Genomic DNA, 26,335 nt, shown 5'->3' on the forward strand with positions numbered 1-26,335 from the left:
ATCACCCCATCAGTATGCTGAAAGAAAACTGAAGTAGTCCTTGTAAGTCGGTCTGTCTGTCTGTCTCTCTATCTCTGAATTTCTCTTTCTCTCCTCCCTGGTCACATATGCCGTGTGTGTGTGTGTGCGTGTGCGTGTGTGTGTGTGCCTACCTCAGCCACAGAAGTGCTGGGATTAAAGGCATGCACCATCATGCCTTATTTCTCTTGTACTTTTAAACTATAATAAGATAATATATTTATGTACTAAAAACTGAATTCTTGAGATTATATACATTAATAATTTTTTTGGAAGTTTAAACCTGTTCTTAGATTAGCTTTTGTAACATCACACAAAATACATGGACCCTTTAAATTTTCTTTTGTCATTACTAAAATGTGACAAATTTTAAAATCTGAACAATTTTTACTATAAAGACATTAGTAAGCAATTTAATTATGGTTAACCTAGAATGTGATATGTACTTACTCATTTAAGTGCATTTCTTACTTTCAGTGTGCAATCCTCTCACCAGCATTTAAAGTGCGGGAATTTTCCATAACAGACCTTGTTCCCTATTCAGTCACATTAAGGTGGAAGACTTCTTTTGAAGAAGGGACTGGGTAAGTTATTTTTAAAATATTAATTATATTTTATCATAAATATTCAACCAATAAAATATGCTTTTTCTAACTTAGAGGAATTTGTGCTTCTTAAAATTTCGTTAAATGTGGGTCTGGAGAGATGGCTCAGTGGTTAAGAGCACTGACTGCTCTTCTAGAGGACCCAGGTTCAATTCCCAGCAACCACATGGCATCTCACAACTGTCTGTAGCTCCTGTTCCAGGGGATCCAGCAACCTCACACAGACATATATGCAGTCAAAACACCAGCGTAACATAAAATACAAATAAATAATTTAAAAAATTGTTAAATGTGTTGAATAGTATTAGAGAAAAAAGACTATAAAAATAATGTACAAACCATGATGGACATATTTGTTGATTCACATTAGCCATTTTTAGCAGCTAATGTATCTGTCCATACCTGTTCTTTGAGTCTTCATAAACAAAGTACATAAATCATCTGTGGAGCCTCCAGTACAATTTGCTTTTGAAAAAGATACTACATAGGACTTTCCCATGACAGCAGACAGTGACTACTGCAACAGTTGAATATGCCATCGTAAGTCACCAAAGCACTAGGAAAATTACATTTTGCTGTTTTTAGTGTTGTTTAGAAACATTGGTATACATATAACAATGTTTAGGTATGTTTGCTATATCTATAAAATAGCAGAGTAGAATTGCTTAGCCAGAGCATAAGTACCTGTTTTGTCTCAAACTAGCAAATTAGTGTTTTGTATAATATCTAAAAAGATTCTTTACATTGCTATTAACACAAGATTACATATATTTTATTCAGTTTTTTTCCTATACTATTAAATTTAACATAATTATTGTAAACAAAAACAATTGCTATTTTTTCTCCCTGATAATATGACTCAGTTGTAGAACATGTGTCTGGCATGTAGAAACTCATGGGTTCCGTCTTCATTACCACACAAATAGACAGTGTGCTGGAGCATGCCTGTAACCCCACCACTCGGGTGGTGGAGAAAGGAGGATCAAAGTTCAGTGTACTCAGCAACATAGAACATTGAAGGCCAACATGGGCTACAGGAGACCTTGTCTAAAATAAGAAAACAAATAATGCTTTTATTACTATGTAATAAAAATGTTTTTATTTATAATAAAATATTTTATTATTTATTAAGAATATAATATAAATTATATTTTGTGCTTTTGTTGCCATTTACGTTGTTTCTGTTAATTGGCCAACATGTAAGTAGCTTGCTTCCCTACCAAATTAAAAAAAATGTATTTTACTTGCCTTTCTTTTAGAAATGGCTTATACAATGAACAAAACTGTATCTACATTGTGAACTTGCTTTTGTTCTGTGTTCTGTATGTCATTATCGATAGAAACTGAACTGCTTGTATAAATTTCAAAAATACAGACTACCAACCTGTGCTGGCTAGATTCATGTCAGCTTGACGTACACTGCAGTCATCTGAGAGGATGGAACTTCAATCGAGAAAATGCCTCCATAAGATCAGGCTGTGGCCAGCCTATAGAGCATTTTCTTAATTAGAGATTGGTGGGGAAGGGCCCAACCCATTGTGGGTGGTGTCTTCCCTGGGCTGGTGATCTTGGATTCCATTATATAGCAGACTGAACAAGCCCTTTGCGAGCCACTAAGCAGCACCCCTCCATGGCTGCTGCCTCAGCTCCTGCCTCAGAGTTCCTGAAGTGCTTGAGTTTCTGTCCTGACTTTTTTGATGATAAACTGATGTGGAAGTGTAAGCTGGATAAACCCTTTGTTCCCCAACTTTGTTTTTGTCATGTTTCACCACAGCAGTAGAAACCCTAACAAAGACACAACTTTATATGAATGCCTTGCAGAGTATTTGGATGGCTGTTTTAATCTTAGTTTAAGTCAAGAACTTCTCTGTAGGGGCTGGAGAGATGGCTCAGAAGTTAAGAGCATTGCCTGCTCTTCTAAAGGTCCTGAGTTCAATTCCCAGCAACCACATGGTGGCTCACAACCATTTGTAATGGAGTCTGGTGCCCTCTTCTGGCCTACAGGCATATATACAGACAGAATATTGTATACATAATAAATAAATATTTTAAAAAAAAGAACTTCTCTGTAGAGTTCAGTTTCAGTTAACTATGTAAGTAAGAAAAATCTCAAGATATAGAGAAATCTAAGCTTAAAAGCATGAAGGCGTAAGTCACAAACAATCCCACACCAGTTTGGAATTATGATTAATAGGGTAGTATTCATTTAAAGGGGAAAAAACTTACAGATCACCGTCCCAGACAACAGCCCTCTGCACAATCAGGAAGCCGGAAACGAAGCAGGAAGCAAAGAGAGAGAGAGGAGGGAAGTGGCCGCTTTTTTAAAGGGAGAGACCACACCCCAATGGACTGGTATCTCAGCGGCTATTGGCTGGAGAAGCGGAAGGACCTCCCGCAACAAAAGTATATGCGGTAGTGACCACAGTAAGAACAGGGAAAGCATTAGTAGGCTCCTGAAAGCTAGGAAAAGTTTCATGTGTGTATTTGAAGCCCTTGAGTGACTGAAGTGGTACAATGGTGTTATATAATAAACACCCATAAACAATAGTCACAAGCATTCCTGTTACGTTCTTTAAGAAATAGAGATCACTACGAGTTTAAAACTTCCTGCTCTAGGTGGAAGAAAACACTATAAACAGGCATAAGATGAACAACTGGAATATGATTAAAACTTGAGAGACTTTCTGTTTTAGGAAGTACATACTGGAGTATTTGCAATAATAACATAAGCATGTCACTTTCAGGCTGTTTAGTAAAAATGCACAGATATAACATGTGCATTCAAATGACAAGACAAGGCAAAGGACAGTAGAAAGTCTACGTGCCTGACACACAGATACTCTTTGTACTGTTCTATATCTGTATCCTTCTGTAAGTTTATTTCCAAAGAAGAGTACTTAATGGGGGCTGTAATTCAAAGGGCTGCATATGGTCAAGTGTTTGCCTTGTCCTTCCTACATGTGACCTCACAATATGCATATTCTCAATTTTTTTCTCTTAGTGTACAGCGATCAATTATGTTAGATATTCTGAAAGCCTTCATCTGTAAACTTGTTGAAAATAGAAAAAAATCCATAGGTGTTTTCCTTACATACGTTCTTCTTTGCAATTGCTGCTCATGAATTAAGAGTCAAGTATATTCTGACATTGGGTTCCCAGGCAACCTGTTTAAGTGTCTTTTCTGCTGCACTTTAGGGAATGTGAAGTCTTCTCTAAGAACCATCCTGCCCCATTCTCAAAGGTCATAACTTTCCACAAGAAGGAACCATTTGAACTAGAAGCATTTTATACTAATTTGCATGAAGTGCCTTATCCTGATCCAAGAATTGGTAAGACAACAAAAAATTTAAGTTTTTAAGCATTTAATAAACAATTTATACCTGGGTGTGGTGGCTCATGCCTTTAACCCCAGCACTTGGGAAGCAGAAGCAGATGGATCTCTGAGTTCAAGACCAGTTTTATATACAGAACTAGTTCCAGGTCAACCAAGGTTATACAAAGAATCTCTGTCTCAAAAAACAACAAAATAAATAAATAGATAATATATAGAATTAAGTAAGCAAAATTAACTTTTCATTTAAATTAGTCCAGATTTTAAAGAAATTTGTACTTTTTTGTAACTATGAGCTTTTTCATGCTTAGTTTATTTCTAGAAAAATAGCATCTTTAAATGGTCCTAATTTGTTTTGGTTTCTATATTTTTATTAGTGCGTCGTTTGCACAAGATGATGGATTTCATTATGACATTTTCCTCTTGGTGTGTGTATGCATACATGCAGTGTGCTCTGAGCATGTGCACCATTGTTCTCCTCTCATCTCTATGCCACCCCTTGCTCTCTCCCCAAGTAGTCCTACTTCTGTTGTCAGTGACTCTGTATGTAGGTGTTCTAAAATTGGCCTGGGAAATTGTATTTGTATTATTAACATGACTGTATAACTCTGAAACTGTATTGTTGAGTGATAGAGAAGAGCAAGTAGGGAATTATGATGTCAGTTTTATCTGTTTGTGTTTAAATGATAAGATACAAAACATGATTTTTATAATATTTAAAAGAAATTTTTATTTTTTTGTATTAATAGACTAAAAAGGAGAAAATAAACTTTGGAAGTAATTACCAAAGCAATAGAAGTTGCCGCAAGTTATACTAGTCTTTATGACTGCTACAGGTCCACCAGCTAGATGGCCTCAGCGACAGATGTTATAGTTCCCACTGTCATGCTTGTTCACTGCCTGGCCTAACTTTGTCCTGTTAGTCTCTCTTTAGCTGATACCGCTAATTTAGGCATAGGAGAATTTATATTTAATGTTTGGAAGTGCTTTATTCATGAACAATGATTACTTATAAAAATTATAGCAAAGCTTATATATATATACATATATATATATATATAGTTTTTTAATTCAGAAATTAGATCTTGTTATTTTGGCTTTTGATTATAAGTTACTTAAATCATTTACTGGCTTTTGAATCAAATCAAATTGTCCTAAGTTTAAAATGCTAGTTCTTGCTTTGGCAAGATAGCTCAGTGTGATAAAGGCACTTGCCACCAAGCCTGATGACCTGTGTTTAGTCTCCCAGAAGACTCCCACGGTAGAAGAAAAGAAGAGCTGCTGAAAGTTGTCTCTGACCTCCACACTCACATGGTGGCATATATGTGTGTGTGCACGTGCACATGATAAATATGTAAATAGTAACATCACCTTTTTCCTAGAAAACTACTGACTGTGTGAGTCTTCACAGCAGCTTTGCTCATACCGCAAAGAAAGTAATCTGATCACAGCACTTGTTCCATAGCGATCATCCAGAATTTAATCATATTTTTACGTGTGCCTTAAAGATGATGATTAAGTTATTAAAACCCTAAATGAGTTCGATCTGATGTTCATACACTAATCAAAGCTTTTTTTCCCCCTAAGGAAACTTCACTATTCAGAATGTTTTCCCACAGTCTGATGGTGATAGTTCTAAGGTAAAAGTTAAAGTTCGTATTAACATCCATGGAATCTTCAGTGTGGCCAGTGCATCAGTGGTTGAGAAGCAGAATCTGGAAGGCGATCACAATGAGGCCCCAATGGAAACAGAAGCTTCATCTAAGACTGAAAACAAAGATGATGCAGTAAGTAGAACTCTTGTCCCAGCTTCCTCTCCCCTGGGATCATGACAGCACCCCAGTGATGAGTACCTTCTTTCCCAAGGTTAGCCTTGGGGTTTCTTCTGTAGGGCCTCATCTTTATAACCATACTAATGAAGACTTGGTTTAAGAATGGTCTACACCATATCTTGTAATGCACTTCACAGGGGCCAAGGCATCTTTCCTAGCTTATATGGAACATGTAAGTTTTGAAATCCACTGTTAAATTCTTTAAAACATGCATAGGTATAGCTAGATAAAACTAGGAATAACTTTTAAACTAAACACATATTTTTGTTGTTCTTTGTAGACAGAGTCTCACTTTGTAGACCAAGTGTCCTCAAATTCAAAGATATCCACCTGTCTCTGCCTCCTGGCATTGTGGGATTAAAGGCATGCTTCTTAAAATATTTTAGGGTTTAGTTGTAAAACATCTGTGGCATTTAAACAAAGGGATATGCTGTGTCTCCAGTGACGTTCAAATGCAATTGCTGTACATTATGAAAGATTTATGAGACATTGAATTTACTGCTGGTGCACTGTAGAGGAAAGAGTTTTAGGGAACTGTGAGACAAATTCTCATGGTACTCAGACTGTCCTTAAAATCTCTGTGTAGGTGAGACCAGATGAAGTTCTGATCCTCCTGCTTCTACGTCTAGACTGCTAGAATTACAGGTGTGCACACTTGTCTCTGTGCTCAGCTCAGGGAGAGCTTGGTTCTATTCACTTACAGAAAAAGTTAACCTTTTTATGCGCACAATCTGTATGCTATTGTCAATTGCATTTATCAGGTTTTGTAGCCACATTTGGAGGAACTCCCAAGTCCTTCTCTATATTTGTTCATTCAAGAATGGGTTTTCAGGGCTGGGTTGGTAAATGCTTCTTACAACATGAAGACCTGTGTTCAAACCCAGAACCCAGATTTTAAAAGCTGAGCTTGATGGTACTGGATTAGTCTGGAGAAGAAAGACAGAATGAATTTGGGCCTTGCCACCTAGCCTAGCCTACTTGTTGAATTGAATCCAGTGAGAAACCCTGTTTTTTTTTTTTAAGTATGTGGTGCCAGAGGAATGATACCTCCAACTAAAAGTATGTGCACGCGTGCACACACACACACACACACACAGACACACACATACACACAGTGGGTAGTTTATGCTTATAATCCTGGCAATGGCACTCAGGAAAAGGAATTTTGCAGAAAGCTTAAAATTGGCCTTGACTACAGAAGAAGAGCTTCACTTAATTTTTTTCTTAAAAGAAAATGTGGGGTGAGAGCTGGAGAGATGGCTCAGTGGGTGAACATTGGCCGCTCTTCCAGAAAAACCAAGTTCATTTCCAGCACCCACAGGGCAACTTTACACCTCTCTATAACTCCAGTTTTAGAGGATCCCATGTCCTCTTCTAGTCTCCTTACGTACAAGACACACAAGTTGTGCACAGACATCATGCAGGCAAAACACTTAGACATACAAAATAATAAAAGTGTTTTTAAATTATTGGGGAAGGTCTCCAAGAAGAAATAGTAGGGGGTACCATTAGCTACTTTGGAAGCTGAAGTGGGAAGGTTGCTTAAGCCCATACCTGAGGGACATTAGGAAGGACCCATTTCAAAAGGAGGAGTAGTTATCTTTTTACAGGACAATTTTCCCCTTCTTTGGAAGTGACCTGTTTTTATCCTTTCTTCTTGATTGATCAGAAGTGTTCTATTAGCTTAAAATATGTGAATTATGGCCCATGGTATTTTCCCATGTAGCATTTTTTTAATGATAAACTGATTGGCTTTGTATTAACTCTTATAACTTATATTAGCTCTTATAACTTATATTAGCTCTTGTAACTTATATTCTTATCTATGTTAGCCACATGGCTTGGTACCTTTTTCAGCGGGGTAGGTCACATTCTGCATCTTTAGTGTCTGGGCAGGACTGCAGAGGAATGGGCTTCCTCCTTCCCAGAATTCTTATGATCTCATTAACCCGCCTGTACTTCCTGTCTGGTTGTCCCACCCATACTTCCTGCCTGGCTACTGGCCAATCAGTGTTTGTTTAAAACATAATTGACAGAATATAGAATTGTCCCACACCACTTCTCCCTCTTTTTTTTTTTAACAAAGGAAAATAGTCCATTTTTGGGGGATGTGGGCGTAGTATTCCAGGCTACTTCCTGCTGGTTGGGGGTGCTAATAATCTTATGGGGACCTAAAGAAAATTTTGAATTATGATCAAGTCCTGACTGGAGTATCCTGTGAGTCTTTATCCTCTCAGGCAGCAGTCTTGAACCTGTTATGTTCTGGATGTAGAACTCTGACATCTGGACCATCTGTTCCTACCAGATATTTCTTGGGTGATTTTCCTTGATCAAACTTGATTATTATTAACTCAGAATGAAGCCATAGCCTCTCATTTCCTGTGAAAACAAAAGCAAAATCTCTTTTCCAAAGTGACATACCTTTTGACTTCAATTTGGAAGTCAAGGTATTTTCAAAATACCTATCTTGGATTAATTCAGTAGCATTTATAAGTAAATATCTTTTAGCAGCTGTTGCTCTTTCCTCAGCATTCAAACAATTCAAAGAAAGCATAATAACATACAGTATCCAGATTCTCTATGTATTTTTCATCTTTGTGTGATTTTACTTTAACCTCTATTTCTTTTATCTTTACTTTTACTTTTTGAGACAAGTTCTCTGTATATCTTTGGCTGTCCTGGAACTCCCTCTGTAGACCAGGCTGTTCTTGAACTCACAGAGATCCACCTGCATCTGCCCCCCAAGTGCTAGGATTAAAGGTGTGCACCACCACACCTTGAATTCACAGAGGTCTATCTACCTCCCAAGCATTGGGATTAAGGACGTGTGCCACCATGCCTTGAACTCACAGAGGTTTGTCTGCCTCTGTCTACCAAGTGTTGGGACTAAAGGCGTGTACCACCTCTTTCTTTTTTATTTTGAGGACTTTAACCTCTTTCTTTACTCTCCCAAGCTTGCATATATTTTTAACACAATGTAAACCATTTAGAGGTTTTCTTTGTCTTTGAATCTCTCTTTACTGTATATCTCTCTCTTTTTATGATCACAGGAGTCTTTAATTTGCTAAGCAATATGGAGAGGATTAAAGCTGTGGCTTTGAAGGCTGAATTCAGCCCATTACTTAGCTTTCTGAAATTTCAGCCTCATGGCAGAGGTACTGGCTGTAGCCACATTTATTGCCACAACTCTGTCATTTCAAGGTCCCTGCCAGCAAGCAAGCTGCAGCAGTGTGCTCACAAACCACACTCAAATGCTCCGTAGTCAGACTGCCTGCCTGAAAGAGTCAGAGTTTGCACTGGCAGAATGGCCCAGAAAGCCAGCATTTCAAAATGATGCAGCTTTTTTCCTGCTACAGCTGAAAACCAAAAAGCATGCAGTCAGCTTTTATCCACACCATTTAAGTGTTTCATGGCAGGACTTCTTAAAGAGCTGCAGGATTTTGCAGCTAAAACTCAGTCAGGAAGCCTCTCTTAAATGAGAGCACTTTCCTCTAGCAAACAGAGCAGACCCTAGAAATTGCTACTACCAAGAAGCCATGCTTTATTCTTTTCTGTCTAGAATTACTTTCCAAGCTCTCTCAGTTTTTATGTGGATGCAGTTGTCCACATGGGTGCCATTTATAACATGTGGGCCTGCTTGTTGGGATTTCTGTCCTGCCCAGTTCCAACCGCCGGTAAGCCCTAAAGAAATTACACAGAGGTCTATATTTATGATAAACTGATTGGCCCATTAGCTCAGGCTTCATATTAGTTCTTATAACTTATATTAACCCATTATACTTTTTTTGGTTTTTTTTGTTTGTTTGTTTTTGGTTTTGTTTTTTGAGACAGGGTTTCTCTGTAGCTTTGGTGCCTGTCCTGGAACTAGCTCTTGTAGACCAGGCTGGCCTCAAACTCCCAGAGATCCCCCTGCCTCGGCCTCCCGAGTGCTGGGATTAAAGGCGTGCACCACCACAGCCCGGCTAACCCATAATTCTTATCTATGCTAATTACATGACTCAGTACCTTTTTTAGCGGGGCAGGTCACATCCTGCTTCTTCAGTGTCTGGGCAGGACTGTCTCCATGTAGCATTTTGTTAATTAAATTAAGGTAAAGGAAATGTCAAATTATCCACACACCAAAAAAAATAACTTTTAATAAATTAACATCATAATAATGAAAAGTTCTTTTTTTAAGATAAAAATTCTGGTACAGCATTGTGATCATTTACTTGAAAGCAATTTATAATTATTTTAATTTTGCTTACTAAATTATTTAGCTTTGCAGGATATAAAACCCTAAGCAATCACTCTACCACATTCTTTTTTTCTTTTCTTTGTTTTAATAAAGAAAGCATTTAGTTGGGCTTACAGATTTAGAGGGTTAGCGTCCATGGTAGCAGAGCAAAGGCATGGTGGCATTGACAGCTGAGATCTCATCTTGATCCCCAACTAGTAGGCACAGAGCACCAACAACATTTTTTTCTTTACTATGTTTATTTTAATATTTACATTATGCTTCTCTGTGACCACAACTCTGCATTTCTTACCTCTTGTCATGATGTGGGAGGTTGTAGAGTTATAAGGGAAGAATTGGAATATAAAATCCTGAGGACTGGGGCTATAGCTCAGAGGTGGAGCTCTTGTCCAGTGAGCATGAACAAAGCCCCCGGGTCAAACTCCCAGAGGCAGAGAGATAATAATTTAGCCTGTTTTTCTCTTTGACAAAACTATGCATTTATTTATTCAAGAAAGCTAACTGTGAAGTACATATTCACTCAAGTCCAGATACAGCAAAACATACAATGATTCCTACATTGTTAGCTGCTTCTTTCAAGAGGATGGTGGGGAGTGTGATGAGAAAGAGTAAACAATATATCTTGTTTAGGATTGCTTGCCAAGTGGACAGCCCATTTGATGGTTAATATCTGAGTGCTTCAGAGACATCTAAGTTTTGGTTAATGTTGGTATTTTCTACATTTAAAAATGGTAACATAAGGAGGGCATGGAGTTAGAAGTGTAGGAAGGTGGAGGGGAGATCTGGGAGGAGATGAGGTAGGGGAAACTGTATAAAAATAGTTTTCAATAAAAAATTAGAAATATGTAACTGAATTGTGTGATTGAGGCTCATCTTTTTACTGCATTTCCATCGAACTAAGATCATCTCTGTAATATTTTAATGTCAAGTTGTTTTAAAGCTTAATTTTATGAATCCTGACTTACTGGTTTGAGAATAGTTGTCTGTATTCTTTACAAATTTTTTGGTCAAAAAAGTGAATGAGAATCTTCAAGCTGACCTTTTCATTTATAGGCGTTAACTGTTCGTTGTTAGTATCATTTGAAAAGGGAGCTGCTTAGGTATGCACCCACATCTCAACACAGGAGTAAGGCTGTGCTTTTCACTAGAAAAGGATTGTTCCATCCGTTATATATTTTGCCAGGACAAAATGCAGGTTGACCAAGAAGAAGGAGGTCATCAAAAATGCCATGCTGAGCACACCCCAGAAGAGGAGATTGACCACACTGGAGCCAAGACAAAGGTTTGCTTTCCTGCTCTGTGATTGTGTTTGGAGCTTTTGTCAGGTTTGGATTTTGTGTCTGCTTGTCTGGGTGTGTCTGTTTTAGACAAGGTCTCCTCCTGTGTAGTGCAGAACTGTCTCACACTTATGGTGCTCCCTCCCTCTGCAGCCTCCCAAGAGTTGAGTCACAGGCCTGCAGAACCTATCATACCCGGATGATATGAGATGAGATGAGGGGCCTAGCTGGTCTGTTTAGTGCATGCGTAGTTCAAACTGCAGCGCTATGGAGAAGCATAGGAAGTTTACTACCAAAATACCTACCTTTCAGAGTTGTACTTAAAAGCTTTTAAAATATAGAAACATAAGTAAAATTATCTTTTGACAGGGAAAATGTTTTAATGACATTTCTTTTCACTAGAAATTACATAGTCTTGGAGAAATGGAATAATTCCAAATGAATTTAAGTGTATAATGTTCTGCATTGAATTTTGGTCACGTCGTAATTAAAAATTCTTTGGGGAGTAGAAGACAATGTCTCCCCATTCCCTAGCCAACCTGGAATTCATTGTGTAGACTGAGCAGGCTGGCCTTAGACTCAGAGATCTGCCTGCCTCTGCCTCCACCTCCACCTCTGTTTTCTAGAGTGCTGGAATTAATGACATGTGCCGCCATACTCAGCTAAAATTATTTTAATGTGAGTATCTGAGCCAGCTGTGGTGGTTGGTGGTAGCAGGGAGGTGATGGGCTGATGAGCTTACATCTTATCACTTTCCATGTCTCTTGTCCTCAGGGCATCAGATCCCATTGACTTCTTAGGCCTCCCTACCTTCATTCAAGTCTCTGAATAAGATAATAGGGCTGGGGAGATAGTTCATTGGTTAAGAGTGCTTACTGTACTTCCAGAGCCATGTTCAGTGACTCACAATGGCCTGCAAATCTGCATGGGCCCAATGTCCTCTTCCTTCCATTGCAGGTACCTGCACTTACATGCACAAACCTACACACAGATACACATGTATATTCATAATTAAAAATGATAAAAATGCAATTTTAAAAAATAATAATTTGAAGCTGGGCACATGCCTTTAATCCTAGCACTTGGGAGACAGAAGCAGGCAGATCTCTGTGAGTTTGAGGCAAGCCTGGTCTACAAGAGCTAGTTCCAGGACAACTAGGGCTGTTAAACAGAGAAACCTTGTCTCAAAACAATAATAATAATAAATAATAATAACAACTGATTAATTTATGTCATAGCATAGCTGTATGATTCTTTTCCTTAGAGGTTTTAAATTCTAGATTATAAAATTATTCAAAACCTGAAACCTGTTTTCTAACATTCTCATTTTACTCAGAATTGAGTTTGAAGTATACCTGGTACATCACACAGTTCTCCCATTTAGTGCACAGGTTAGTAGTGGGTTCTCACACTTGCATCATCACAATTTTAGAGATTTTTTTTTGCCCTAAAACAGTCATGTACTCATGAGCTACAACTCTCCCTTTCTCTACATTCTCCCCTTTCCAGACATTGGCAACCATTAACCAACTTCGTCTCTACAGACTTGCCCGTTTTGGAAATTTTAGATAAAGACTCTTAAAGCTGCCTCTTACATTAAGCATGGCTTCAAAGTTCCGCTTAGTGATGAGTTATTATTCCATTTCCAGTTATGGTCTATTAATGCATTGTATCACTGCATTCCACATTCTGATTTCCTGTTTACTAGTGATAAACATTTCCAACATAGTTTTCCTGTTAAGAATGTTACTTTTGATGACTTTTCTCTGTATATTTTCATTTTCTTGAACACTTACTTAGCATTGGAATTGCTAATCATAATAGTATTTAAGTGTTTTAACATTTGAAGAACCTCCTGGCTAACTTTGTGTGCGTATGTGTACATATATGCCACAGCTCCTGTGTTGAAGTCAAAGAACAACTTGCATGTGGGTCCTAGGGATCGTATTCAGGTTGTCAGGCTTAGCAGCAAGTAACCCATAAACCATTTCAATGGTTCGGCTATTTTAAAATCTGGCAACAATTACTGTAAAGTTTATAATGCCACCAACAGTTTATAAGAAATGTTCCAATTTCTCCATACTCTTACCTTATTTGTTTCCTTTGTCATGAATTATAACCATAGTATTGTATGTGAAGTGGTTGTTCATTACAGCTTTGAATTTCCAAGTCCGTATTCCAAATGTAGAAAGGATTTAGAATTAACCAGAATAAAAAGGTTATCAGTATTAGTTTTTATGTTTGGCTTTACTCTTTTTGTTTCAATTCTAAAATTTGTTGGTTTTAGAAAAATTCACTTTTGATTTTGTTTTCTTTTCTAGTCACTTTCTTCAGACAAGCAAGACCGCATAAATCAAACTATTAAAAAAGGCAAAGTCAAGAGTATTGATCTACCCATCCAGAGTAGCCTGTACAGACAACTGACCCAAGATCTTCTCAATAGCTACATTGAAAATGAGGTATATAAGTTGGAGTTGCTGTTGAATAATTGCTAATACATTCTGATACTATATTGAAGTCAGAAGTTGAAAGCTCAGCAGTAAGGAATTATAACATTATCAAACTAATAAACTGTATTTGTACATAGTACTTTCATCTTAATTATATGAAAACCTGTATCTATTATAGAGAAAAACCTTTCTGAGACTGATTTCATAACCACCACCACCCCTTTTAAAAATTGGGGTTCCTGTAGCCTCGGATTCATCATGTAATTAAGGATAACCTCAAGTCCTGGCCCTCCTGCCTCTACCTCCTCCGCGCTGGGATTATAAACATTTGCACCACCTAGTCCCTCCTTTATTCTCTAACAATCATAAAATAGAAACATCCCACTTTTTGTTTTGGCTTGGTTTGGATTCTTTGTGTTTCATTTTAAAGAGGTGTTGAGGAAGGATCTTTCTGTATAGCCTAGGCGGACCTGAATCTTCCTCGACCTTCTGAGTTTTGAGATCACAGGCATGTAGCATCACCACTGGCCTAGCAAACCCCTCTTAAATGTGTTCAGAGTGTTGATTAATGATTTGTAAACAGTTGTCCTTTTTAACATTTTCTTACATGCCCTTGTCTATTTTCTTTTTTTTTTAAATATTTATTTATTTAGTATACAATGTTCTGTCTGTATGCCTACAGACCAGAAGAGGGCGCCAGATCTCATTACAGATGGTTGTGAGCCACCATGTGGTTGCTGGGAATTGAACTCAGGACCTTTGGAAGAGCAGGCAATGCTCTTAACCACTGAGCCATCTCTCCAGCCCGCCCTTGTCTATTTTCATTTAGAGTTCCAGACTCTTGGAAGTGAATTTTTTCTTTAGCAGTAATTGTATGAAGTGATTGTATTTGCCCTCTAATTTTATACTGAAATGGTGGTTCCTAATATCTATAGACATTAGGTCAGTGTTTGAAGCATGTTGCTTTCAACTGTTTACTGTCCATCATTACATGAAGAGATTTTGATTTTTATAAGGCTTCTTTTTTAAAGTACCAATGCATAATACCTATTTATTAACAAGGATCTATTCATGCATAGTAATTCCTGAAGAACTCATATAATACTCAGACTGTATATGTTTATAGTCTAATTTTTCCAAAGGAACTACTTTAGGAAACCATAGTAGGTTTATGTACAAAATGAGACTTTCATTAATTTTTTTAAATGTCTCTTTCTAAATCTAGGTCATTGTATTACAGCTTGTCAAGGAATCCTTGTGTTTAGAAAACCAGGTGCTTTTAAGTGAAAATTTTGTTCAAGAATTATAATTGCATTCTTTCCTTGGTTTTGGTCATAATAGTTCTTGCTAACATCTTTTAGGTTCTCAAAACAAGCATAACCTGTAGGTCCTGTTAAGGGCTTAGCTTACAGACAAGAAAACTGAAGTCTGTGTGCAATATGCTACCCCAGTCAGACAATAACATTCATATTTGGATTTAGGTCATCAGTTTCCAAAGCTCAGCATCACAACCACTGTTAATCTATCCCTGACCAATGGTAGTGCATCACGTGTGGAGGAAGATACTGCATGTGATAGGTCTTACTCACAGCCATGTGGAATTAGTCACTTAGGGTACCAATGTAACATGTACACAGAGGAGATGACTTTTGCTGTCCCCAGCTAGTAAATGGGGATGCTGGAATTGAAACATGTATAAATGTGTTCAAATGCTGTTACTGAGGTGTAAGTCACATACCATAGAATACATTCACTCAAAGCATACAAGTCAGTGGTTAGAGGATATATTATTACTTTTTAAATACTTGTAGTTTAAAATTTGACATCTTTTTTCAAGTATACAGTGTTAATAACTATCACATTTGGTATTATACAACCATCACAACTATTTCCAAAGCTTTCAATTGTCCCAAATGGAAATGTTGTAGCAAGGAATTCAAACTTTCTACTCCTTCCTTCCTTCCAGTTCTCATTGAACACTCTTCTATTTCCTGTCTCCTAAGAATCTGCCTTGTTGCCGGGTGGTGCGTGCTGGGAGGCAGAGACAGACAGATCTCTGTGAATTTGAGGCCAGCCTGGTTTACAAGATCTAGTTCCAGGACAGGCTCCAAAAAAGCTACAGAGAAACTTTGTCTCAGAAAAAAAAAAAGAATCTGCCTTGTTTAGACAGCTCTCATAAATTGAAGCAGATAATACTTGTCCATTTCTGCCTAGATTGTTTTACTAGGCATGATCTTGGGGTTCACATATATATAGAACTTCCTTTCTAAGCCTCATCGTTCTGTTGTATGTGTACACATATCATTTATCCATTCATCAGTTAATGGGTGTTTCCATTTATACTTCTTGTGATAATTAATAATGGCTCACTAAATGCTAGCATACAGATATCTATGAAGTGTCTAATTTCCATTCATTTGGGTATATACTCAGGAGTAGGGAACTTTCTGGCCTCAGACTCAGAGATCTGCTTCGCTTTGCCTCCCAAGTGCTGGAATTAAAGGCATATGTCACTACAACTGGTATATATATATATATTTTTTTTATTTTTGAGGAACCTTCACACTGTTCCTGTGGTCCACAGTTGTAGAGTGTTTTTTCCACCAGTTCAGTTTCTCTATAGTCCCTACAGTCCTAAGATCCTTACCTGTTGTTGTAATATGCTCCTCTTACAAGGTATGAAGTGGTGTCATAGTTTTAACTAACAGTTCTCTAATGCATATTTTTATGACAATCTGAAACTTTTTGACTAGGGGAAGATGATAATGCAGGATAAGTTAGAGAAAGAAAGAAATGATGCTAAAAATGCTGTGGAAGAATACGTCTATGATTTCAGAGACAAACTGGGCTCCGTCTACGAAAAGTTCATCACTCCAGAAGTAAGTCTGAAGCTGTAAGAACTTGAATGTTTATTTCAAAATCTTCATAAGAATTATGTTTAAAAGTATATCAAATTTGTTATTGTCAATTTTTCTTGATGGCTCTTTTTTTTAAGTTGGAGGATAGTGAAAAACATTTTTTTAAGAATAAGGTCGGAAGAATCTGGTATTGACCTCTATATCCAAGACATTTTAATTAGTGTCTCTTAAATGTATGACTAGGACATGAACAAACTGTCCACAATATTGGAAGACACAGAAAATTGGCTTTATGAAGAAGGAGAAGACCAACCTAAACAAGTTTATGTGGATAAGCTTCAGGAGCTAAAGGTTAGTAAATTGTTTTAAGTAGTAGGTGAATATTAATGTTTTATAAAAATTATGATGCAAAAGCACTGGTATTCAGTTTGGTTCACCTTGCTTTTAATCTCAGCATTTGGAAGGCAGAAACTGGTGGGACTCTGTGTGTTTGAGGCCAGCCTGGTCTACATAGGGATTTCCAAGACAGCCAGAGCTACACAGAAAGACCCCGTCTCAAAAATAAAATTTGAAACCAAGTTTTAAATTTGCAAATTCCAAATAGTCTTTGTTTTCTTTTTCAAATGGTTTTAAAAGTTTTAGCACCTTGCTTTGAAAAGATTGACAGTTTGGATTAGGTTTTTGGGTTTTGAAAAGAGTCAAGAGGTAACCATGAGTGAATTTTTTTAGATAAAATCAGTATTATAAAGTAGGATAAGGGCCACTGAAATACATTTTTTGTGGGAAAATAGAAAAGTCTTATTTTTATCTATCTATCTTCTTTGTCTATTTATCATCCTCTAAGGGAGAAATAAATGTATCCTGTTATAATTATTCACTCTCTTTAAATGTTTCTTGTTAATAGAAGTATGGCGAGCCCATTCAAATGAAGTATGTGGAACATGAGGAGAGACCGAAAGCTTTAAATGACTTGGGAAAAAAGATTCAACTTGCCTTGAAAGTAATAGAAGCACACAGAAACAAGGTACTGGGGTGTGAGGGCAGCTGCGGAGGACGTGTGGAGAATCCCTCAGCCCCAGAGTGCAGCTTCTCAAGAGACTGAACACACCTAAACCAAGAGTTTTTTAATGAGGAATTACTAGTAGAGGACTCCAAGCCATTTAAAATCTGAGGCTTTCACCTCTTAGATTTCCCTGAAGCCATGCTTTAAGTTAATGCAGTGACAAAACCCTTTGTTTTCATGTTTGTGTTTCTTATAAGAAAAAAGTCTTCCTCGCCTCTATACTGCCAAACTATGTTTTTTCTTGCCTAATTTGTTGTTAATCTTCTGTCATTCATCCATAATCTCCTTTTGTTCTTTGTACACACCCAAATCTCTCTCAACCCTCCTCTGTTCTGAAGCTTCAGGTAGGGTTATATATAACATGTGTCCACTTGGATGGAACAGTAAGTAACCAGTCAGGCCTAGCAGACTGTTTAGGAAATTATTGGTTTATACCTTACAGTCTTTACTTTGTCCATTCACTTCTTCTTTGCCATTCTTCTATTGCAGCAGACCAGTAAACACAGCTCTGTTCCAGAAAACTCAAGAGAAACAGGCCATCTTGTTGAGGTTGTTCCATGGGGTCAGGTTTACTGCTCCCCACTTACATACTGTTATCATCAGATTTGATCATTGGTCTTAACACTGCATCCATATACAGGCATGGCATCATCCCAGTCGCTTAGATTCCTTAAGCACTTAGTAGATCTTAAGCACTGTGTGTGGGTTGTCTCACACAGTTCTCACCAGGGTATTTACATTTAGTACCCGTGAACGATGACTACTGTTGTCTCGATTCGCATATGAGAAGATCTGGATGTTTAAACAGCTTGTTGGATTACACAGATCATAAATGATAGGAGTCAGGAGTCAAACCGAAGTAGCTGGTATCAGTGTTATACAACCTCTCAGTATCTACAGTTTTCCAATATACAACTTAATTTTTTATTTTAAAAGATTTATGTGTGTTGTAAAAGAAAATGTATAATTTACTAGCCCAGTCTGCCTGCATACTCACAAACAGAATATATGGATAACAGAAAAGTAAAGAAGGAGGCAGATAAAATAGCAAGCATATTTCAAATCTGGTATAGTTCCTGACATGATTAGTGCTTCTCTGACCCTAGTGGTCTTCTTGGGGGTGGCTTTAAGATACCATCCAAAAGAAACTAAGACTTTACTTTTCATTAGGCATGTGAGTTCTAGTTATATACCAGGATGTTTTGTGGGTCCTGGACTTTAGCAAACAGAAATGCTGGGCCTTTTTGGTCTCATATGCTTCAGTTGGAAAATAAAGTGCTAACAAAGGGGCTATGGAGAAAGTAAGGGACTTTAAGGAGCTATGTCAGAGAAAAGGGCAGACCAATGAGAGATATATACGTCATAAAAGAATTGAGGAAAGCCAGGGCTCAGAATGGATGGTGAAGAAATATTTTTGAAAACAGAAACAGAGATGGCTTCATTAAGGCCACTGAGTCCTGTGATCTAAGGTCACACACAATGAAAGAAAAAGACCTGACTCCTGTAGGTTGCCCTCTGACCTTCAAATACAGCCTTTTCCCCAACACACACACACGGGGGGGGGGGGAGACATACAAAAGAAACATCAAAGCTGGTGCGACAAATCTGGGGAAGGGACAGATGTCTCATCACAGGCCTCATCTGGGCTGTTGTGAAAGTTTGGGGTTTACTCTGATACAGGTAGCTTGGGGTTTTCAGAACATACAAGCAATGTGACTTGACCTAGTTTGTGAAGAGTCTAGTAGTAGACTAGCTAAGACATTAGAATAAAACAGTCAAGAAATGATAGGAGCTCAAACCTGATAATGAAAGACCAAGAGTGATTAGAGTTTTGCACTTATCTTGTTTATAAGATACAAATGTAGCATTCCAAAATACTCCAAAGATCATTATGAATTGGCTTCATTTTTAAATATACTGACATGGGGAAAACTTGAAACAGTAGGTGGTGACGTAATGAGTTTACTAGTAGTTATAATAGTAGTAGTTGTAATGGTAGTAGTAGGTGGTGATGTAATGAGTTTATTAGTAGTTATAATAGTAGTAGTTGTAATGGTAGTAGTAGGTGGTGATGTAATGAGTTTATTAGTAGTTATAATAGTAGTAGTTGTAATGGTAGTAGTAGGTGGTGATGTAATGAGTTTATTAGTAGTTATAATAGTAGTAGTTGTAATGGTAGTAGTAGGTGGTGATGTAATGAGTTTATTAGTAGTTATAATAGTAGTAGTTGTAATGGTAGTAGTAGGTGGTGATATAATGAGTTTATTAGTAGTTATAATAGTAGTAGTTGTAATGGTAGTAGTAGGTGGTGATGTAACCAGTTTACTAGTAGTTATACTAGTAGCAGTAGAGATTTCAGACTTTACAGATAGCCTCGAGTTGATGAGAGTTGAGCGTTCTGGGAAAGGCTCCAGGCTCCAGATAATTTTTAAAAAGGCATGTATATTGATAAGTGCAAATAGCTAGCAAGGAAAACCTAATTCATGAGGTAGTAAGAAAGTGAATAAAATGTAGCAGCCTAGAAGCCAAGTCCAATATGAAGATTGTAATTTGTTATCTTACAAAGGAAACTGGAAAAACTTAAGAGTTTTGAAAATGGTATCTCCAAGGGGTTTAATCAGTGCTGAAGAAGCAAAGGCTTCTAAAGACAAGTGCTAGTTTAGCTAGGTTAGAACCTGTCTCAAAAATCTGAAGGAAAATAAATACAGTGAAAGAATTTTGTTTAAAAGAATTTTAACTAGCATATACAGTATTGGATCTCATTATGGAATTTTCAAAGGTAATGAGCTGATCCTCCTTTACCCCTTCCTATTGTCCTCTTCTCTCTCCTCAACACCTCCTTTTTCCTTGTCCATCCTGCATTTTCTATGCAATCCATAATCTTTATCAGGAAATCCTCTTGCTTTGTTATGTTGCTGCTTCTTTCTGCTCTGCTGGCTACTGATGTAAACTGTGACCACGGGTGGTTTCCTGGATGTAGAAGCTGCAACTGTGTAGTTTGGAACAGAATTTCATTGTCTTTTTTTGTCAAAGATGTACCACCTGGTTTTATGGTATGTTCAGAATTTTCTTTCTCCCTCACTATATACCTCTGTACCTCCTTTCATTCTACTCTATCCTAGCTTCTCTTGCCCAGTGCAGAGCCTCTACTGATTGTTCTTCTTCAAAGCTGACCTCTTTTGGAGTCCTTTGCAAGTCCATCCTGATTTTATATTATATCCTAGTCTTTTCAGCTTTTATTACCTTGTATGTTAGCATCTTTGCATTAATATACATGAAGCATATAATAAGAGCTTGAACGTTTTAAGAAGAAATCATCAATAAGTCATTACCTATGAAAACTCAGTTTTCCTTTTACAATTGTATTACTTTTTGTAATAGGATGAAAGATATGAGCATCTGGATCATGCTGAAATGGAAAAGGTTGAGCAGTACATCAGCGAGTCCATGAACTGGCTAAACAGTAAGATGAATGCTCAAAACAAGTTAAGTCTTACTCAAGATCCTGTGGTAAAGGTCTCAGAAATAGTTGCAAGGTCAAAGGTAAGAAACTAAAATTCCCTTTTAGAAACGTGTTTGTGGTGTGTGTTAAAGGACACAATAAGTGTGTGGATACTTGTGCCATGGCTCACAAATCAGAGGACAACTTTGTGCAGGTTGATTCTTGGCTTCCACTTCTGTATGGGTTTCAAGGATAAAGCTCAGATTCCCAGGCTTGTCCAGCAGTCACTCTTACCTGTTGAGCCACATCACTGCCTCAAACGTCCTTTTTTAATAGGTTTAGACACTAAAATAATTTTAGGGACTAAAAACTTAATGAGTATACACTGAGAAGTAATCTACTTGCAAAAGAACACAAAAGAGAAGTTTAAAGCCACGATTTGCTTTGCTGACGTCAACAATTCTAGGTTATGAGGGTGTCTACCTATTTTTGCAACTTGCTAGACATTTCTGGCTTCAAGTTCCAAGAGTAATACAGAATGAAATATACCAATATGACCAACATAAATATCCAGATTCCTTGTGACCTCTAATATCTTTGTTGCAATATGTCTATCTTTGGAATGTGAAATCTTCCACTGTGACGTCCTGTTTTTAAGTTTATGTAATCTAAGATAAACTTTGATATTTAATAAATATTAATAATAAAAATTTCAAAAGCTATAAAAAAACATGAAAAACATGGCACCAAAATTATAAAAATTTCAATAAGTGAAGACACTGGGTTGGGGGCTGACGAAAAGATGCCTACGCAGTCACTAAGAATGCAGGTGTTTTTGTCTGCATCATTTGCTGTGATCACGTTTATAATCTCTGCTATAGTTGAAAGGATGTGGAGCAGTGGATACTCTCCTCTGACCAATTTAAATGTGTACAACTTTCCTGGACATCGTGTCAGAATATATAATAGACAAACATATGTAGACATTTGAAGTGAGTACATTATAACTCTTAGCCAAAATTCTCAATTCTAGAAATTACTACAAAAATTCTAGAAATTATTACTGTATATGGAATGTAACTATCAAATGTTTTATTTATAAACATTTTACAACATATTGAGTAAAACTTATTATAAAACCCTAATAAGATCACATTTGTAGGCAGAAAACACAGCTCTCACTTCAAAATAAGGACATAATTTTATTATGAGTGATCACAGACCATGAACACATATACAGGTTGCACTGAGTAACATTTCATTATGGAAATGGTCTTATGAACTTAGTTTCTTGATAACTGAGGTTTCTGTCCTGCCCAGTTCCTGAAGTCATTAAGTCCCAAAGAAATACATAGAAACACAGAGGCCTACATTAATTATAAACTGAATGGCCTATTAGCTCAGGCTTCTTATTAACTCTTATAACTTACATTAGCCCACAATTCTTGTCTGTTAGCCACGTGGCTTGGTACATTTTTCAGCGAGGCAGACACATCTTGCTTACTCTGTGTCTGGCTTCCTGTCTGTCTGAGTGATGACTGCACACTGAAACTTCCCTCTTCCCAGAATTCTCATTGCCCCACCTCTACTTCCTGTCTGGTTGTCCCGCCTATACTTCCTGCCTGGCTACTGGCCAGTCAGTGTTTATTTAAAATACAAATGATAGGGTATAGACCATTGTCCCACAGCAGTTTCTGAACAAAAGTAACTCATAAATCAAGGCATTGACCAATACATTTGTGGGGGCTGAAGGCAGAGATGTTATAGCAGCAGGAATATCCCATTCCAGGTTTCAGACACTGTCTGATGGCACAGTTGGCTTTGGGGATGGTGAAAGTAACTGTGCTGGTAAGTTATTCCAGCCTAAATTAAGATATCCCATAATTTTAGCTCTAGATCAACACTTCAACTCTCCACAGTCACAGCATTTTAATCAGCCAGCCAGCTTGCAGAATCTCAGTGTAGACAGGGCCTTCTTCTAGGAACCTCAGTTTACATGGTGTGAGTGTGTGTGTGTGTGTGTGTGTGCGCGCACGCGTGCGTGTGTGTGTGTGTGTGTGTGTGTGTGTGTGTGAGAGAGAGAGAGAGAGAGAGAGAGAGAGAGAGAGAGAGAGAGAGGAGAGAGCAAGAGTAGTTACTTAAGTATTAATAGTAAAATTTACCTTGATTTTTTGTATATGACATTCCTCTTTTTTCTTAAAAGCAGGTACTATATAATTAAAGTTTTACAAAAGGGTTTTTAGCTCTATTTTGTCCAGAAGCTTGTGAGTACTTCACTGTGAATCAAATAAGATCATAAAAGCAACTTGTAACTAGACCATTCTCCCTGAGGGGTCACTCTGTGTCAAAAGATGTTAACCCAACCCCTAGGAGAATCTGGAGAAATTTTACAATTTCATTACTTGAAGTAAGGATCTTTCATTTCTTTGTAAAAAGCAAGGAAAGAGAAAATGCCTTGGGTTCATTTAAACAAAATTATTTGCATTTGCTTTCTTGGCCTATCAGGAAAACTGAAAGCAAATTGCCACAAAGTCTCACCATCATGATTGCCTAAATGTGAGCTGAACAGGATGACAGTAGCAGATATGTCAAAGTAAAAGGGGAACAGTCCATGAGCCTCCAACCCTACCCAAAGAACTACAGGCTACTAAGGAAAACTGAGAGCAAGAGGAGTCTTCCCCAGGGAAAAGCCTGGTGTTGGTTATCCAGTACCAAGTGGTCAGTCTTGAAAACATACAGAAGTAACATTATGCAGACTGAAGAGCTTATATTTAAGAATATATACGTAAGCCCATATACATATAAGCATACAGTAACAACAAAAAAGAAGCCATGAATTTTAAAGAGAGCAGGGAGGTTTTATAGGAGCATATGGAGAGGAAAGGGAGAGAGGAAATATAATTACAATCTCAAAAAATTAAACAGTTTTAAAACACAATTGCATAAAACTTAAAATTAAAATGCATTTGCATTTTTGTCCTTCAGCTATTTTCAAAAGGATATACTATGTACATTTACTTGGTTCTGTTTATTAAAATTGTTTTCATATAAATGTTTAGAAAGTTCAATTTTTGAAATGTGTTGACATAATTCTCAAAACATCTGACCTATAAAGAATTAAAGACTGCATGCAGTAGCCAGGCTGAAGTGGCACATGCCTTTAATCCCAACACTCAGGAGGCAGAGACAGCAGATCTCTGAGTTCAAAGCCAGCCTGTCTGCAGAGTGAGTTCCAGGACAGCAAGAGCTATACAGAGAAACCCTGTCCTGAAAGAACAAAATATAGGGGCTGGAGAGATGGCTCAGTGGTTTAGGGCATTGTCTGCCCTTCCAAAGGCCCTGAGTTCAATTCCCAGCAACCACATGGTGGCTCACAACCATCTGGAATGAGGTCTGGTGCCCTCTTCTGGCCTGCAGACATACAGACAGAATATTGTATACATAATAAATAAATATTATTTTAAAAGAACAAAATATGTAAGTAAAAAAAGTACAGTAATATAAATGTTAAATATGTTGAACTATTTAAATGTAATAATTGCAAGCTTTAAAAGGTTAGAGTACTGTCAGACATCTTAAGCATTTTGTGTAATATTTGGCATGGTTTGTTTCTGTCTTCAGGAACTGGATAATTTCTGTAACCCCATCATTTATAAGCCCAAACCAAAAGTAGAAGCTCCTGAAGACAAAGCAAAAGCCAACGGTGAACACAATGGACCAATGGATGGACAGAGTGGTACAGAGACCAACCCAGATCCAGCAAAAGGCAGCTCACAGCACACAGAATCTGGAGAGATGGACGTGGACTAAGTTTCATGTAATTCCAACAGTGGGATAACTACAGGGTCCATTCATCCTTTACGCCCGGTACACACAACATATGTTCAGTTGTTCTTAACTACTTTTGTCATTTGTTTTTTGGAGTAGTTTTGAAAAGTGTCTATATTGAGTGCACTGTTGTTGCCCATTGCTGCTGTGAAGCTTTAGCTGAATATAGATGTACAAATCAGTCTGAGCTCTCCTCACATACTTTGTGACAGTGTGCAGGACTGCTGTGTACTCGCATCCGTCTACCTTAGTCCCAGCTGTTACTTGCAGAGCCCTCAGCTCCTCTGTTCAGGAAGGGATACTGTATCGCTCTTTTGTTGCAGAGGCAGGGAACTGAATGCACTGTTACTGTGAAAAGAAACTGAATTTCATGTGGTTTAGAGCCACCAGCACTGACCTTTTCCTGGTATCCGTATTGTTATCATTTAAATATTAAAACAAATGAGAGGTTCTGACATACTAGTCCATCTCACTGGCGCGCCTCAAGAACTCCAGTGTTGTAATCACATACATGAGTCAGAAAGAAACGATGCAGTTTGATATTCAGATGTCACCAGCCTTTGCTGCTTTTGTTAGTAGAATGGATTGATGTTTAAACTGTTGATTTACTTGTCCTAAAGACCAGCTGCTACTACACCAATGCTAAGCCTATACCTTCAGGTTATGAGGAAGCACTGTTGACCTGTTAGGATGTGCATCTAGGTTGTCGACAGGCTTAGTTCAGTTTTTATAAGTTGTGTTGGTTTTCTTAATTGATTTTTGTTTATAATACCTTAATCTGGGGTAGGAAAAATTGCACACTTCATTGCATTATATATACCTATCACTGATTTAATGTTCCAATGTAGATAAACACTATAAAATAAGCAGAAATTCCTAAAAAAGGAATACCTGTACCATAAGTCTTAGGAAATAATGCTTGTAATAAACTTAACTGTGTTACATCAGTAGGTAAAATACGTAATGTTACATAGTGTAATATGATACGATGTGATTAAATTATAGTTCCTGATGTTAAATTGCCTTTTGAAAACTTGGCTCCAGGTTTGGTGCTTCTTAAATGGGAAAAGGCAGTGTACTTCAGCTCTATTGAGGACCTGGTCTGTGGTTTATCACCAGACTTGTTCACACCATTCAGCTCTATCCTGAGGCTTGGAACTGTTTATTTAACCATGGGGAAGGCTGGAATGATGCTTCAGTCTTCAAGGGAAAGAAGCATGACAGATGTATATAGGTCCTTGTGTCCCTAATGCTAGTTTACTGAAGATCGGCTTCAGTTCCAGTTTTCAAAGGCTCTTGTCCCAAATCTTTATATTAAACAACACTGACTTTTCTTAAGTAGTTAACGACTGAGAGTATACTATCTTTAGGGATAGTCATTTCTCAAATGAGTT

General features: G+C 37.5%; 1 protein-coding gene across 1 annotated transcript in view; it reads left to right on the plus strand.

The window, feature by feature from the left end:
• The window catches only part of Hspa4l (heat shock protein family A (Hsp70) member 4 like), a 47,578-nt gene extending 21,604 nt beyond the window's left edge, over positions 1–25,974 (plus strand). Inside the window, exons 10-19 of the mRNA XM_075951055.1 lie at positions 496–602; positions 3,819–3,952; positions 5,542–5,741; positions 11,207–11,305; positions 13,622–13,759; positions 16,504–16,629; positions 16,852–16,959; positions 17,513–17,632; positions 21,053–21,214; positions 24,735–25,974. Of these exons, the coding sequence (XP_075807170.1) occupies positions 496–602; positions 3,819–3,952; positions 5,542–5,741; positions 11,207–11,305; positions 13,622–13,759; positions 16,504–16,629; positions 16,852–16,959; positions 17,513–17,632; positions 21,053–21,214; positions 24,735–24,923 (1,383 nt within the window). The 3' untranslated portion in view covers positions 24,924–25,974. The remainder of the gene's footprint in view (positions 1–495; positions 603–3,818; positions 3,953–5,541; positions 5,742–11,206; positions 11,306–13,621; positions 13,760–16,503; positions 16,630–16,851; positions 16,960–17,512; positions 17,633–21,052; positions 21,215–24,734) is intronic.
• The last annotated feature ends 361 nt before the right edge of the window (positions 25,975–26,335 follow it).

Source organism: Microtus pennsylvanicus, chromosome 16 (genome assembly GCF_037038515.1).
Source record: "Microtus pennsylvanicus isolate mMicPen1 chromosome 16, mMicPen1.hap1, whole genome shotgun sequence".
In the NCBI taxonomy this organism is placed as follows: domain Eukaryota; kingdom Metazoa; phylum Chordata; class Mammalia; order Rodentia; family Cricetidae; genus Microtus; species Microtus pennsylvanicus.